Raw genomic sequence first — 17,122 nt, forward strand, 5'->3', positions numbered from 1 at the left:
ACTGGGCAAAATTCCGGGGCTGAGCCCCTGCCTCAGTGCAGCTGTCTTCAGTGTGCAGAGTGACCCCCCCCAAACCGGCGTGCAGCTCCGCAGGGGGTCTCAGAGACTGAAGTGGCCTCAGGTGGCTCCACCACTTTTCAGCCATGACAGATCCTTGGTCTTTCACTCCCCTGTGGAGTGAGGAGTACAGTGGGGAACTCGGCAGCTGGGAGCTTCTGTCGGACATGACTCTGTCCGTGAACCCGGTAGGTACCCTCTCCCCGCCACCTGATCAGACCTCCTGTTCTGTATTGTCTGTTTCCCGTGTAAATGTTTGTCTTCTCATTTTGCATGGAGTCTCAAAGCCAGAAATTATGTTGTCTTCAGTGTCTTCAGACCCCTCCCCCTTGGCACCATCCTGAGCACAGTGTGAGCTCAATCAGGATTTGTTGTCTAAAGAAATAAATGGGAGAACTGATGAATAGGCGGTCGGTGGTAAATAGGATTCTATTACCCTTGTCATGACTACCTTACAATGTATGTCCCAGTGGGTCTCTAATTGTTTGTTTTGCCATCCCATCCAGACATTTAACTCCCAGAGAAAGAGGCCAAGTCTCAGAGCTCTTTGTATCACTGCCCCCCTGCAAAGCCTAACACTATTCTAGGCGCAGAGGAAATGCTCCGCTGCTTAATTCAAAAGCACTTGCAGGGGGAGGAGCATTTGCTGCCCAAATGTAGTTGTCTTGCAATGGAAAGAGCTGTGGGGCAGGGCTAGACAAGTTTGCAGGACTAGTGACTCCACGCCAAAGCTGGATTCCGGGATTTCTTAAAAAGAAAAACAATCTGAACACTCGGTGTGGACAGACTTATTTGACTGCCCTTGTCGGCAGTCCTTCCCAATCCTGAGTGCTACTGACCCCAAGAAGTCATTATTAGATTTGCCGCAAAACCCCAGAGTTGACAACTCTTTCTATTTTGACAGCAGTTCCCCCATAAGGAAATAGATACTTTATAATACCAGGTGTAGGGATGATATTTGCAGGGGGTGAGAGTAAGTCAGTTCTTTCCTGGAAAAGATAAGAAAACTCAACTTAGTAATAAAGCAGTGAGGAGAACAACAGGACAAGGGGTACAAAGCATGTTTACATCACTTATATCATATGCTGCTCACAGAAACCCTATGAGATTTGAAAAGACTGGGTATTAGTATGATGGCAATTTTATTTTATTATACTTTATTTTACAGTTGGGAAAACTGGAACTCACAGGGGTAAAGTTACCAAGTCCTGTTCCCAAGTGGTAGGGCCGGAACTCCCACCCAGTTCCTTATACACCCAGGAGCAAGTGTTCTTGTGGTGTCTGCACATTGCTTGTATGTTTTTCTCTGTGGTTGGAAAATTAACATTATGTTTTTGTGTGGGAACAAAAAGAGTAAGGACATTTTTCTGAGAGCGGGACATACATTTTTAGCCCAGGAGGCCCACACAGACAGAATGCAACAATGATATTGAAGATTTAATTCTGCTAGAATTATTTTGACCTTTGACAAAGGTTATTTCTTAGAAGTTCAAGGATTGTCTTGGAAAATATAGTTGCTAGAGCATTGAGCAGTGGGATGAGTTTGTATCTGTGGTTACAACTAATCCGTTGAGTTCCATAATACTGCAAGGCATTAGACTGGCATCTCCCAGTGTATGTTCCACAAACAGTCGTTCTGCGTGGAATGGTGGTATTTGATGATTAGGAAACTAAAAAAAAAAAAAATCACAAAAACTAAAAAGCCCCGAATTCAGTGGTCAAGAAAGTTGGGAACATGTGTTAAACAGTTAGATAGACGTCTTGGAGCCTTTAATTCGCACCGTGGATTTCCACATGGGGGTTGGATAGCAGTATTTCCCACACCTATCTGGACACAGACTCTTTAATTTTGCACACTAGTGCCTGTGGGATGGTCTTGGGGAGTGGTACACACAGTTTCAGTCCTAAATGAACTATGTGATTCCTCCTATTTACCTTTCTCTTGAGTGTACAGACTCCATGAGGGAGGAAGCTGTGTCTCCTTTTGCTTTTCATGGTACCTGCGCCTAGCATAAGGCTGGAGGCATGGTCCCCGGCCCTCAGAAAAGTTGTTGAATCAACAAATGTACTGTGCTAGGCCAAATCATACCCATAGTTCCCTATTGGGGACCTGCATTTAAGGTCCTCTGGAAAGTAATGCCTGGCCCTCTTTTCCTGCCTTTCCTTCTACTGTTCTTTTTACCCAGTATTAGAATATTACTGGCTATGGACATTGGGGAGGGTATGTGCTATCATGAGTGCTGTGAAGTGTGTAAACCTGGCGATTCACAGACCTGTACCCCTGGGGATAAAAATACATTATATGTTTATTAAAAAAAAAATTGGAAGGGGAGGTGAACCATAAGAGACTATGGACTCTGAAAAACAACCTGAGGGTTTTGAAGGGTCAGGGGTGGGAGGTTGGGGGAACAGGTGGTGGGTAATAGGGAGGGCACGTTTTGCATGGAGCACTGGGTGTTGTGCAAAAACAATGAATACTGTTACGCTGAAAAAATAAAATAAAATGGGAAAAAAAAAGAATATTACTGTGCTGAGAAAGAGTGACTATATAATTTATCATCCAAACTGGGACATCTGTGAGGGGGGAAAGGAAGTGCTGTCATTAATGACTCCAGGATAACAGGTGTAAATTGGAGCCATACCGAATACTGGATAGTCCCTTCTTTATGGGGGACTCTTTCTCAGCCTGCCTCCCTCACAAGGGATTTTATGCTTCTGAAGTAGGGACTTTTACATGAAGAAGGTATTGAATAAATGCAAGTTGAAATTAATACCAATACAGCAATGACTTTAATGCTGAATTAAGATTTGCTGATGGGGGGGGGCGCCTGGGTGGCTCAGTGGGTTAAAGCCTCTGCCTTCGGCTCAGGTCACGATCCCAGGGTCCTGGGATCGAGTTCCGCATCGGGCTCTCTGCTCAGTGGGGAGCCTGCTTCCTCCTCTCTCTCTGCCTGCCTCTCTGCCTACTTGTGATCTCTATCTGTCAAATAAATATTTAAAAAAAAAAAGATTTGCTGATGGTCGTAACATGTTTTCTTGCAAATTTGAGGGAAACTGGGGCCATATTCTATTTTCCATTTCCCCAAGTAGAGTTATGCTCATCCTTCAGTCTATCAGAGTAATCACGGGCTTATCACCTAATCGCCTCTGTGAGAGATTTGGAATGTATAGTCTCTGTGACCGTGTTGTCTTTAGAGGACTGACATTTCACCTTCTGAGGCAGTGATTTAAGGAGACCAAATGTTCTCCTTGTCAGAACTGGAGGGAAGCATAAGTGACAGATTGCTGTCCTGGAGAGGGGGAAGGTATGAAGGAGAGAGAGAGGTTTGGAGGATGCCTGCAACTCACACAGGTGATGTCACACCCTGCAGACCTTTCTCCAAGTGGTTGTCCCATGCCCGCATCCCTCGCCAGTCACTGCCTTCAGGCTGATGCCTCAGTTTGGTGCTGGCTTTTGGCTTTCACTGATTATAGAGTCCCTGGAGGATAGAGTCATGTGCTGGACCTGCAGTGAGTCCTTGGGACATTTCTGCAAGTTGCTTGAATTTTGATTGATCAGGAAGATGTCACGCTGGGAAAGACAGCTCATGGGATTCACTTTGTATGCTTGTGAGATGCTTTCTCAGTGCCAAGGCATGCCTGCAGTTTACACAGGAGTCTGAGCCTTGGTGTTTTGGATAAAAATTGCAGGCAACTGGTTAGACTCCTAAATTTTAAAAGAACTTAATTCAATCATAGAAGTATGTCCTATAGGCCTCATCTTTTTAAAATCTGTGATTATGAATAATATGTTAAACTCTGGCAGAGGGTCAAATGGGCCTTAAAGATGAGGAAGTCGAGCTCCTTCTTTGGATATATGAGCAAAGTAAAACCTGGGTGATGGGGATGGTGGGGGGAGACAGCCCAGCATCCCACAGAAAATTGGTGACAGAACAAGCCACTCTCTTTCTGCACCTTGCACTATGGTCTTCCTGTTTCATTAAGGCAAAACAAAATTGGCCACTAGCAGATACTTTCAGCTTTGTACTTAACAGGGGAAAACCCCACATTGATAGCTCTATTTCCTTTCTTTACAGTTTTTCCTACCGTGCAAAATATGATACAACGAGCTTCTCTGAGAGTAGCTAAATGATGCTTAATTTCTGTTTGTTTATTTTATTTTAGGTAAGCCTTCCCAGTGATCCAAGCTGTGTTGAAGAAATCTTGCGGGTGAGTTTAAACTTTTATTCCTTTTAATAATGAAGCAATCTATCTGCTTAAGCTGTTTCAAGTAATTACTGTGCTGTTTCTGGGAGTATCCTGGTGGGGAATCCTCTCATTCCACTTCAAGACCCTTCTGCTTATACCTCCTGGCTCATTGCTCACCTGTTCTCTCCCCATCCCTGGCCAAGCTAGTCTTGTCATCTCCCTAAGCTTCTGTTTCATCCTTGCACCTTTCCTGGTCTTCCTTTCGAGACTCCCCTCTTTTGTTAGGATTCTCTCCCTCTTCAAGCAGCCTACCCTAAATCTTGGGCTTTCTGCTCTCTGGCATCTCAAGCTTCAACTTCACTGCTGCCTCCCTTGCCAACACGGGTGGAAGAGGGTTGTGGGGGTTGCAGCCTTTGATGAGGGGGCAAGATGTGGGAGGGTGGAGGGCAGTGAGGACGGGGGACTTGAGAGAAGGTAAGCTGTAAGACCTGTTCCTAATGGGAGGGAATGTGTGCATAAGAGTGGCAAGAGGTGGCAGTGACCTCTCCCAGAGCAGGTACTTAAATCAAAGGCAACACCAGAGCCTAGCCTGGAAAATGGGTCTCTCATCTCTGGCTGTTAGTGCCATAAGATAAGGCAATGTGCCATGTGAAGAACGGGAGACATGGCACTGAGTTCCAGGGCCAGCCCTGCTGTTTGTCACTCTGCAGTTTGGACAGAGAACTCCATCTTTCTGAATCTCCATTCCTTGTCTTTGAAACAGGATGATAATACCTGTCCTAATTCCCTTAGAAGCCGCCAAGAGGTAGAGATGCTCATTATTATGATAAATGATGATCAGTGTGGCCATGGAAAAAGCACGCAGGCTTGCCACCCAGGGAAAAGAATAATCTGTGTGCCATTGAGAAGTCTGCCCCCCTACCCCCACTTACCAATGTGAGGAATTCACCCCACTTCTGCCTGAGACTCCCCATGCTTTGTTACCTTCTGTGACAGTGCAGCCCAAGGAAAAATAAAGAGACAGAGTTGTTTATTGTCAGGTTCACCTGGCCACCAATTTTACCTGTTGGGGATATGCATGCTGCATTTTCAGTCCATCAGCGTTGTTTCCCACAAGATGATACTCTGATCAGAGACGAAAGTATCCAAATTGGGGATATACTGGCTAATTATTACAAAAAGATTTATTTATTTTAGAAAGAGACAGAGAGAACATGAGAGAGGGGAGGCAGAGAGGGAGAGGGAGAATCTTAAGCTTACTCAGGCTGAACACAGAGCCTGACATGGGGCTCAAACTCATGACCCTGAGAACACAACTTGAGCTGAAACCAAGAGGCAGACGCCCAACTGACTGAGGCAGGCAGGTTCCCCTCCATGCTACTTTTGGAAGAGCTCAGGAATCCCTCTGTCATCTTTCCTGGGGCCTAAAGGTTGGAGTGGAGGGTGGGCAGCTGTTGAGAAATCCACCGGCATGTTCCACCGGGGGCCACAGTTGCCTGTTCCTTCCATTGCGTGGAGATGGGTCAGATCAGCTAGAGACACCAAATGCTTGCTCGTGTGTGTGTTGGCTGTCTTCCTGAAAGAAAGATAACACGGCAAGAAATCTGTTCCTCTCTTCCAAATGAAATCAGCGGTCTTTTCTTAATTTCCAAAGAATGTGGGACCCATTTCAAAACTTTCACCTAATTGGTCGCAATTGGAATCTCTTCTTAAGAGTGGCCTGGTCCTGGGGTCTATGGGGCTCCCACGCTGCCCCGCTGCCCGAGTGAGGGGAGCCTGGTGAGCACCTGGCAGAGGCTGGGGGCCCCCGTCTGCTGGAGGAGCCACTTAGAGAAACAACAGAATGTCACTTAAACACGGAAAGAAAAGAAGCAGGTTGCCTTAATAAGCTCGGAAAGATAGCACCCTTTGAGGAGGTAACAAAAGTCCTTCTGTTCTTGAAAGAGAATCTAGGGAAATGTCTTTTTTTTTTTTTTTGAAGGGCTATAGATTGTATAGAATCCTGGGTTTTTTTCAACAGCATCACTAATGAGTGGGCTTTCCTTTATTGAAGAATGACCTGTCTCATTTCCCATGCTTAGAATAAAAATAAGCATTCTAATGTTTATGTCCTAAATTTTATGAGTAATTCTTAAATTTGTATAGCCCACATTGTGTGGCACAACAGGTTCGTGGTCGTGTTTGTTTGAGGGCCGTGGAACCCCGCGGATAGTTCCACAGCTTTCTGTGTGGCCGTGCTCCCCATCTGCCTCCTCCCTGGTGGGGGTCGGGGGGCTTTTCCCTTCCTCTTTCCCTCCACCTCTCTCTGACACCCTCAGTGCTTTTCAGATCAGCCAAGAGCAAGGGTATATTCTGCCTCATTGAAGTGTAGCTGTGGGGAGGAAGGGGTTCTGGCCCTGGAGTAGGAAGCCCTGGGTCCCTCACTCTCTAGCTGTGTGGCTTCTCGATCTCTTCATGCAGCAAACAGGGGGTAATAACTCACCCTCCCACCATACAACCCACCTGCAGTGAGAGAATCATTAAAGTGTGCACACGGTTTGTGCGGGAAACACGGAGAGCTCAGTCAGTTTGCTCTCTCAGCTTCCCCACCTCACTGATCTACCCCCCCCCCTTTTTGCTCTCCACAGCCCAGCAGGCTAAGCATGCAAACCCACTTCATCTCCCCTGGGGACAGACTTCTTTTATTAACCAACTACAACAGAACTGGCCTCTCCCCTCTCTCAGCCCCTCAGTCCCCAGGCAATGTAAATATTTTTCCCTAATGCATTTTATTTTTGCCTCCTTTCCAAAACGCTGTTCCAATTCAAACCAGTTGGCTTTCTTTGTGCTCTTGCTTCTCATACCACCTCCTCTGATCTTCCAGGGCTAACTTGACCTGATAGGGTGACCTTATTTTTCTCTGGCATATGGCTGCCTTTGAAAACACTTGACTCCCATTATCTTATTTTGATAAGAGGAAGCATGGGGTAGTCCCTAATTCTTTCAGGAAATTAAGGCCCAGAGAGGTTATAAATGACCTGCAGCGTGGGTGAAGCTAGGATACGGTGGAAGCCGAAATGGAACTTGGTCTCCATTTTACACTATGCCAAACTGGCCACCACCCTCTCACAAACCTCTGGATTAAAAAACAAACAAACACCAACTTTGGCTTTCTTTTTCAATATTCCTTTGGCTATTCGAGGTCTTTTCTGGTTCCATATAAATTTTAGGATTATTTGTTCCATTTCTTTGAAAAAAATGGAGGGTATTTTGATAGGGATTGCATTAAATGTGTAGATTGCTTTAGGTAGCATGGACATTTTCACAATATTTATTCTTCCAATCCAGGAGCATGGAACATTTTTCCATTTCTTTGTGTCTTCCTCAATTTCTTTCATGAGTACTTTATAATTTTCTGTGTATAGATTCTTAGCCTCTTTGGTTAGGTTTATTCCTAGGTATCTTATAGTTTTGGGTACAATTGTAAATGGGATTGACTCCTTAATTTCTCTTTCTTCTGTCTTGTTGTTGGTGTACAGAAATGCAACTGATTTCTGTGCATTGATTTTATATCCTGACACTTTACTGAATTCCTGTACAAGTTCTAGCAGTTTTGGAGTGGAGTCTTTTGGGTTTTCCACATATAGTATCATATCATCTGCGAAGAGTGATAGTTTGACTTCTTCTTTACCAATTTGGATGCCTTTAATTTCTTTTTGTTGTCTGATTGCTGAGGCTAGGACTTCTAGTACTATGTTGAATAGCAGTGGTGATAATGGACATCCCTGCCGTGTTCCTGACCTTAACAGAAAAGCTTTCAGTTTTTCTCCATTGAGAATGATATTTGCGGTGGGTTTTTCATAGATGGCTTTGATAATATTGAGGTATGTGCCCTCTATCCCCACACTTTGAAGAGTTTTGATCAGGAAGGGATGCTGTACTTTGTCAAATGCTTTTTCAGCATCTATTGAGAGTATCATATGGTTCTTGTTCTTTCTTTTATTAATGTGTTGTATCACATTGATTGATTTGCGGATGTTGAACCAACCCTGCAGCCCTGGAATAAATCCCACTTGATCGTGGTGAATAATCCTTTTAATGTACTGTTGAATCCTATTGGCTAGTATTTTGGCGAGAATTTTTGCATCTGTGTTCATCAAGGATATTGGTCTGTAGTTCTCTTTTTTGGTGGGATCCTTGTCTGGTTTTGGGATCAAGGTGATGCTGGCCTCATAAAATGAGTTTGGAAGTTTTCCTTCCATTTCTATTTTTTGGAACAGTTTCAGGAGAATAGGAATGAGTTCTTCTTTAAATGTTTGGTAGAATTCCCCTGGGAAGCCGTCTGGCCCTGGGCTTTTGTTTGTTTGGAGATTTTTGATGACTGTTTCAATCTCCTTACTGGTTATGGGCCTGTTCAGGTTTTCTATTTCTTCCTGGTTCAGTTGTGGTAGTTTATATGTCTCTAGGAATGCATCCATTTCTTCCAGATTGTCCAATTTGTTGGCGTAGAGTTGCTCATAGTATGTTCTTATAATTCTCTGTATTTCTTTGGTGTTAGTTGTGATCTCTCCTCTTTCATTCATGATTTTATTGATTTGGGTCCTTTCTCTTTTCTTTTTGATGAGTCTGGCCAGGGGTTTATCAATCTTATTGATTCTTTCAAAGAACCAGCTCCTAGTTTCATTGATTTTTTCTATTGTTTTTTTGGTTTCTATTTCATTGATTTCTGCTCTGATCTTTATGATTTCTCTTCTCCTGCTGGGTTTAGGGTTTCTTTCTTGTTCTTTCTCCAGCTCCTTTACGTGTAGGGTTAGGTTGTGTACTTGAGACCTTTCTTGTTTCTTGAGAAAGGCTTTTATACAAAGCTGTCATCATCAAGACAGCATGGTACTGGCACAAAAACAGACACATAGATCAGTGGAACAGAATAGAGAGCCCAGAAATCGACCCTCAACTCTATGGTCAACTAATCTTCGACAAAGCAGGAATGAATGTCCAATGGAAAAAAGACAGCCTCTTCAATAAATGGTGCTGGGAAAATTGGACAGCCACATGCAGAAAAATGAAATTGGACCACTTCCTTACACCACACACGAAAATAGACTCCAAATGGATGAAGGACCTCAATGTGAGAAAGGAATCCATCAAAATCCTTGAGGAGAACGCAGGCAGCAACCTCTTCGACCTCAGCCGTAGCAACATCTTCCTAGGAACAACGGCAAAGGCAAGGGAAGCAAGGGCAAAAATGAACTATTGGGATTTCATCAAGATCAAAAGCTTTTGCACAGCAAAGGAAACAGTTAACAAAACCAAAAGACAACTGACAGAATGGGAGAAGATATTTGCAAACGACATATCAGATACAGGGCTAGTATCCAAAATCTATAAGGAACTTAGCAAACTCAACACCCAAAGAACAAACAATCCAATCAAGAAATGGGCAGAGGACATGAACAGACATTTCTGCAAAGAAGACATCCAGATGGCCAACAGACACATGAAAAAGTGCTCCACGTCACTCGGCATCAGGGAAATACAAATCAAAACCACAGTGAGATATCACCTCACACCAGTCAGAATGGCTAAAATGAACAAGTCAGGAAATGACAGATGCTGGCAAGCATGCGGAGAAAGGGAAACCCTCCTACACTGTTGGTGGGAATGCAAGCTGGTGCAACCACTCTGGAAAACAGCATGGAGGTTCCTCAAAATGTTGAAAATAGAACTACCCTATGACCCAGCAATTGCACTACTGGGTATTTACCCTAAAGATACAAACATAGTGATCCGAAGGGGCACGTGTACCCGAATGTTTATAGCAGCAATGTCTACAATAGCCAAACTATGGAAAGAACCTAGATGTCCATCAACAGATGAATGGATACAGAAGATGTGGTATATATACACAATGGAATACTATGCAGCCATCAAAAGAAATGAAATCTTGCCATTTGCGATGACGTGGATGGAACTAGAGTGTATCATGCTTAGTGAAATAAGTCAATCGGAGAAAGACAACTATCATATGATCTCCCTGATATGAGGACATGGAGAAGCAACATGGGGGGTTAGGAGGATAGGAGAAGAATAAATGAAACAAGATGGGATTGGGAGGGAGACAAACCATAAATGAATCTTAATCTCACAAAACAAACTGGGGGTTGCTGGGGGGAGGTGGGATTGGGAGAGGGGGAGGGAGTTATGGAAATTGGGGAGGGTATGTGCTCTCTGAGTGCTGTGAAGTGTGTAAACCTGGCGATTCACAGACCTGTACCCCTGGGGATAAAAATACATTATATGTTTATTAAAAAAAAAATTTGGAAGGGGAGGCGAACCATAAGAGACTATGGACTCTGAAAAACAACCTGAGGGTTTTGAAGGGTCAGGGGTGTGAGGTTGGGGGAACAGGTAGTGGGTAATAGGGAGGGCACGTTTTGCATGGAGCACTGGGTGTTGTGCAAAAACAATGAATACTGTTACGCTGAAAAAATAAATAAAATGGGGAAAAACAAACAAACAAACAAAAAAAAAAAACAGAAAACAACAAAAAAATTGCCCCAGATGCTGGCTGACTTAGTCCTAACTACTCTAAGAATCCCACCAAACCAATGGAATTTGAGCAGGCATCAGGAGTTAATTCTTTCTTCCTACCATTGTGAATATATTCAAATATCAACTTAAATAATAAAATAATAATAATGGGGGCGCCTGGGTGGCTCAGCAGGTTAAAGCCTCTGCCTTTGGCTCAGATCATGATCCTGGGATTCTGGGATCGAGCCCCGCATCGGGCTCTCTGCTCAGTGGAGAGCCTGCTTCTTCCTCTCTCTCTCTGCCTGCCTCTCTGCCTATCTGTGACCTCTGTCTGTCAAATAAATAAATAAAATCTATAAAATAATAACAATGGCATATAACTGCCACTGTTAAAAAATAAGAGCAATGTGCCACTTCCGGGCAGAACACTTGAGAACACTAGGTTGCATACATCTTGCGACAGTCCCAAAACTCTGCATCTTGAGTCTGTGACAGTGTAGCCCAAGGAAAAATAAAGAGACAGAGTTGTTTATTGTCAGGTTCACCTGGCCACCAATTTTACCTGTTGGGGATATGCATGCTGCATTTTCAGTCCATCAGCGTTGTTTCCCACAAGATGATACTCTGATCAGAGACGAAAGTATCCAAATTGGGGATATACTGGCTAATTATTACAAAAAGATTTATTTATTTTAGAAAGAGACAGAGAGAACACGAGAGACGGGAGGCAGAGAGGGAGAGGGAGAATCTTAAGCCTACTCAGGCTGAGCACAGAGCCTGACATGGGGCTCAAACTCATGACCCTGAGAACACAACTTGAGCTGAAACCAAGAGGCAGACGCCCAACTGACTGAGGCAGGCAGGTTCCCCTCCATGCTACTTTTGAAAGAGCTCAGGAATCCCTCTGTCATCTTTCCTGGGGCCTAAAGGTTGGAGTGGAGGGTGGGCAGCTGTTGAGAAATCCACCGGCGTGCTCCACCTGGGAACCACAGCTGCCTGTTCCTTATGTGCACTACGTTGCGTACATCTTGCGACAGTCCCAAAACTCTGCATCTTGAGTCCCATTTTACAAAACAAACACCTCGCTATGCATTCAGCTCTTGTTGGCACACTCAAGTGCATTCTGCCTTCCCAAACTGCGGTCTCCTTTGTGACTAACATCATGATGGCATCAGCTACCCATTCCTTCCAGCTGCTGTTGTTTCCCTGATTTGTACAAATCCAGTTATGCCAAAATAATTTCAAGTCATTTTTAGAACAGACCAGAAACCACCAGTCCACATCACCCCTCCTCCAACTGCCCTTCTGCCATAAAACATGCTGTGTAGATCCACTTGTCTTCACTACTTGTCAAGTACATTGTTGCCTAGTCTAACATTTTGCAAATCAGAAACATGAAGGTGGGCACGTGGGTGGCTCAGTGGGTTAAGCCTCTGCCTTCAGCTCAGTTCATGATCTCAGGATCCTGGGATCAAGTCCTGCATTGGACTCTCTGCTCAGCAGGGAGCCCGCTTCCCCCTCTCTCTCTGTCTGCTTCTCTGCCTGCTTGTGATCTTCTCTCTCTCTCTCTCTCTCTCTCTGTCAAATAAATAAAATCTTAAAAAAAAAAGAAATAAACATCAAGGCGACAATGGTCCCAGTCTGTGAACCTGCTTTGGTCAGCGCACCATTTGCTCTTTCAACGCAAGCTATCGTTGAGTCCAAACAGAAATGAAAACTAACAATAACTCTGGTGGTGTTCTGCAGTTACAATTCATCTATCAGATGAGGTACTCTGAAGCTGCTCATATGTAATAATATGGGCCGCAGCAGCTTCTCTCCTGAGCTCCATGGGGTTTGATGGGTCCTCAAGTAATCATTTCTGGAAGAGTTCAGCCAAGGAGAGCTGCGTGCACTAAATGCTACTAGCTGAGGATGGATGTTCAGTGATTATTTGCTTGGCGGTGGTATGATTTATTTGTTCCTTGAAAGAATTTACTTAAAAATATCAACAAACTATCAATTAAGTCCTTTCTTGAGTCAAAAATGCAGATAGAGCATGTCTCTTAGCCTTGACGCTGAACAGATTGTGTTTCCTAGCAAAGTACCTTCAGTAGTTGATAATTTCATAGTCTAACATCTGTAAGGGTAATTCACTGTTTATGGGGAATGCTGAATTTGCTAGCTAAGATTTACAGAACTCAATTTGATAAACTGTGTAGTGTTACAGATCTCTCCCTGCCATATGGATCAGGTTGGTAAACATCGACATGGGTACCTCTTTTGGATGATGGCATGATCTGTGTTTACAGCATTCTAAATTAGGGCAATTCCACATATTAGGTCTGTGTTTGAGTGTACAGTTTTAGCATGGAGAGATCTTACCAAATAATTATAGGACAACTGTGCACAGTATTTGCTATTTTTTACTTTTAAATGGGGAAACAAATGAAGAAGCCCATCTTAAGAATGAGAAAAAAATGGATCGGGGAACAAAATTGGTCAATTATGTCTGAAAGGAAATTTGATTATATTATCATAACTATGCACCATAATCAAGCACCTTTCAGTAGAATTTCTTTGATAAATTTAACCAATAATTAGGCAATTGATTTTATATCCTGTCAAATTAATGTATAAATAATGTTCAAATTGGAATCATGCAAACGATTTTCTGTATAGCAGTCGTAAATACTAGTCCTTCCAGAATGTTTCAAAAAGCATCTATCCTATTCTGGTGTGGACTTTTAAAATTATAGTTTCTTGAAATAGTAATGTAGTGTTCCATCCAAGAAAGACAACAATTGCTAAATATAATTTAGACTATAATTAATGTTAACATTGAAGGAGTCAAATAAATGAACTAACTACTGATTGCACCCTCTGCTATTCTGATGACTAGCTCTTACCTAATGACATTGGGAAATATGCAAATTTGTCAGCAGGTGAAAATGCCCTTGACTGGGTAAATTATGTGGAGTATTACCTTTTCTGAAGCTAATTCAAAGCCCTAATGGACTTAATATGTAGCATGCATATGTGAGGTGAGCTATTCATGGGAGCAAATTAGCCCATAAGAGATATTAGCCATTATTTGCCTCCCAGTAATCATTCTATCTTTTCTCAAACACAAACCAACCCAGAAGATGCTAAATTTAATTATAACAACTATTATGTGAACAATGTAGGTAAGCCATCCCGTATGCTTCCAAATGCACTTAGAGCCTGTCAAGCAGTTTAAATATTTTCATGTGGAATCTAGGGGTTTGCAGCCAGTGTATGATGTGAATTTTAAATGATTATACAGACGTCATTGGGAGAATGAGTAACGTGAGTAATGAGGTGACTGGCCCAGTGATTCATGGGAACCTGTTAAACGTGGGACATGTCAGGGAAGAGATGATGTCAAATACCAGTAACTTAGCAACTCAGCATTTAGCTGTACAGGGGTGAGTAAGAGTAGCCCCTTTAAAGTCACCAAGTCAATATATGAGTCCCTGAATTTTGTAGGTGTGCTATATAAAAAGAAGTCTGTTTTCTGACAACCTGTTTCCTTCTGTGAATATGGTGATTTATTATTTTCTATTGAACTGAATGAAAGCAGGTGAGAATTTAAGCCATGTGTAGAATTTACACCTGCTTTCTGTATCTTGGGTGTACAGAGAGGGTAATGAAATAGTGTATTGGTTTGCCAAAAAGCAGGCTAGTCTTATCTGAAAGAACTAATAGCTTCCAACTGTTGTTTGAGAACCAACCTCATTGTCCCAGCTGTGCTAGTGGGATTGGATTGGAAACAAAAAAATGTAATGCCAAGAGGTTGGTCGTCATGCTTGCATCTGTATAGAGGTAAAACAAGTGTCTCTGGAAAATACATTGAGAGCGAAGCCTCCCAGAGTCCATTTGGTAGGCATCTTCCAGTTTTGAAATGAAAGAATAGAAAAAAGCTCACACCTTCTCCTGTTAATTGACAAAAGCATCACGGGGAATGAGAAAAGGCAATGTGAACTCCATGACTGGTCTAACCAGAAGACATACATAAGCCTAAGTCATAATTTATTCTGTGAAGGTCAGACAGGGAAGAATCCAAAGGATGGTTCCCATGGTCATGGCTCTAGAGCACAACTAATGAATCACTACTTTTAGGATAAGTAACACAGGGGCACCTGGGAGGCTCAGTAGGTTAAGCATCCAACACTTGACTTTGGCTCAGGTCATGATCTCAGGGTCCTGGGATGGAGACCCACATTGGGCTCCCTGCTCAGTAGGGAGTCTACTTGTCTCCCTCTCCCTCTGCCCCTCCCCCTGCTGTGCTCTCTTGCCCTTAGATAAATAAATAAATCTTTAAAAAAAAAGAATAAGTGACACACCATGAAAAGCAAAACCAATATGGGAATAAGGGGGGCTGGGCATGAAGGTTTGTAATTAGAGCTTCTTTGGACTTAGTCTGGAACATACAGATCTTAAGAAGTGGGAAAGGCAGTATTGAATGAGAAGTGACATAATTAATTCACATTTGTGGAATTTGCTACTTTGCTATGAGGCAATGTGGCAGATTGATATGCTGCCTTATGAGCAGCCTGTAGGCCTGATGTCTCTTGATAAGACAGAAAATAAAGGCCAAAGGCCTTAAACATGCACATTGGTGTTGAGAAGAGAACTCTTGCTTGTCTGGGATGGAGCCAGAGCCTCCACTGCCACAGAAACATCCTACAAACAACTCTTATCCAGGAAGAACTCTTGTCACTAGAAAAAGTAGTAATAATAAAAAAGGAACCACTGTAAGAGCTATGCAAAAATACCAAAAGAAAAACAAAGAAGAAAAGGAAAAATATATATAAAAAATGTTGTTAGGGAACAAATCAAAACTCTGACCATCACAGTAGCAGGAATTATTTAAAAATGAAGCAATTTTATCTAAAAGAAAAAAGAAAAAAAAAACAAGACCCATGTGGCTGTCCAATTTTCCCAGCACCATTTATTGAAGAGGCTGTCTTTTTTCCATTGGACATTCTTTCCTGCTTTGTCGAAGATTAGTTGACCATAGAGTTGAGGGTCGATTTCTGGGCTCTCTATTCTGTTCCACTGATCTTTGTGTCTGTTTTTGTGCCAGAACCATGCTGTCTTGATGATGATGGCTTTGTAATAGAGCTTGAAGTCCGGAATTGTGATGCCACCAACTTTGGCTTTCTTTTTCAATATTCCTTTGGCTATTCGAGGTCTTTTCTGGTTCCATATAAATTTTAGGATTATTTGTTCCATTTCTTTGAAAAAAATGGATGGTATTTTGATAGGGATTGCATTAAATGTGTAGATTGCTTTAGGTAGCATGGACATTTTCACAATATTTATTCTTCCAATCCAGGAGCATGGAACATTTTTCCATTTCTTTGTGTCTTCCTCAATTTCTTTCATGAGTACTTTATAATTTTCTGTGTATAGATTCTTAGTCTCTTTGGTTAGGTTTATTCCTAGGTATCTTATAGTTTTGGGTACAATTGTAAATGGGATTGACTCCTTAATTTCTCTTTCTTCAGTCTTGTTGTTGGTGTACAGAAATGCAACTGATTTCTGTGCATTGATTTTATATCCTGACACTTTACTGAATTGGACAGCCACATGCAGAAAAATGAAATTGGACCACTTCCTTACACCACACACGAAAATAGACTCCAAATGGATGAAGGACCTCAATGTGAGAAAGGAATCCATCAAAATCCTTGAGGAGAACGCAGGCAGCAACCTCTTCCACCTCAGCCGTAGCAACATCTTCCTAGGAACAACGGCAAAGGCAAGGGAAGCAAGGGCAAAAATGAACTATTGGGATTTCATCAAGATCAAAAGCTTTTGCACAGCAAAGGAAACAGTTAACAAAACCAAAAGACAACTGACAGAATGGGAGAAGATATTTGCAAACGACATATCCGATAAAGGGCTAGTATCCAAAATCTATAAGGAACTTAGCAAACTCAACACCCAAAGAACAAACAATCCAATCAAGAAATGGGCAGAGGACATGAACAGACATTTCTACAAAGAAGACATCCAGATGGCCAACAGACACATGAAAAAGTGCTCCACGTCACTCGGCATCAGGGAAATACAAATCAAAACCATAATGAGATACCACCTCACACCAGTCAGGATGGCTAAAATTAACAAGTCAGGAAATGACAGATGCTGGAGAGGATGCGGAGAAAGGGGAACCCTCCTCCACTGTTGGTGGGAATGCAAGCTGGTGCAACCACTCTGGAAAACAGCATGGAGGTTCCTCAAAATGTTGAAAATAGAACTACCCTATGACCCAGCAATTGCACTACTGGGTATTTACCCTAAAGATACAAACATAGTGATCCGAAGGGGCACGTGTACCCGAATGTTTATAGCAGCA

General features: G+C 42.7%; 1 protein-coding gene across 1 annotated transcript in view; it reads left to right on the forward strand.

Annotated features, from left to right (window-relative positions):
* The window catches only part of AFF2 (AF4/FMR2 family member 2), a 492,304-nt gene that overhangs the window by 296,445 nt on the left and 178,737 nt on the right, over positions 1–17,122 (forward strand). The window contains exon 4 of the mRNA XM_045994381.1: positions 4,222–4,266. Coding sequence (XP_045850337.1) covers positions 4,222–4,266 — 45 coding nt within the window. The remainder of the gene's footprint in view (positions 1–4,221; positions 4,267–17,122) is intronic.

Source organism: Meles meles, chromosome X, assembly GCF_922984935.1.
Source record: "Meles meles chromosome X, mMelMel3.1 paternal haplotype, whole genome shotgun sequence".
Taxonomy (NCBI): domain Eukaryota; kingdom Metazoa; phylum Chordata; class Mammalia; order Carnivora; family Mustelidae; genus Meles; species Meles meles.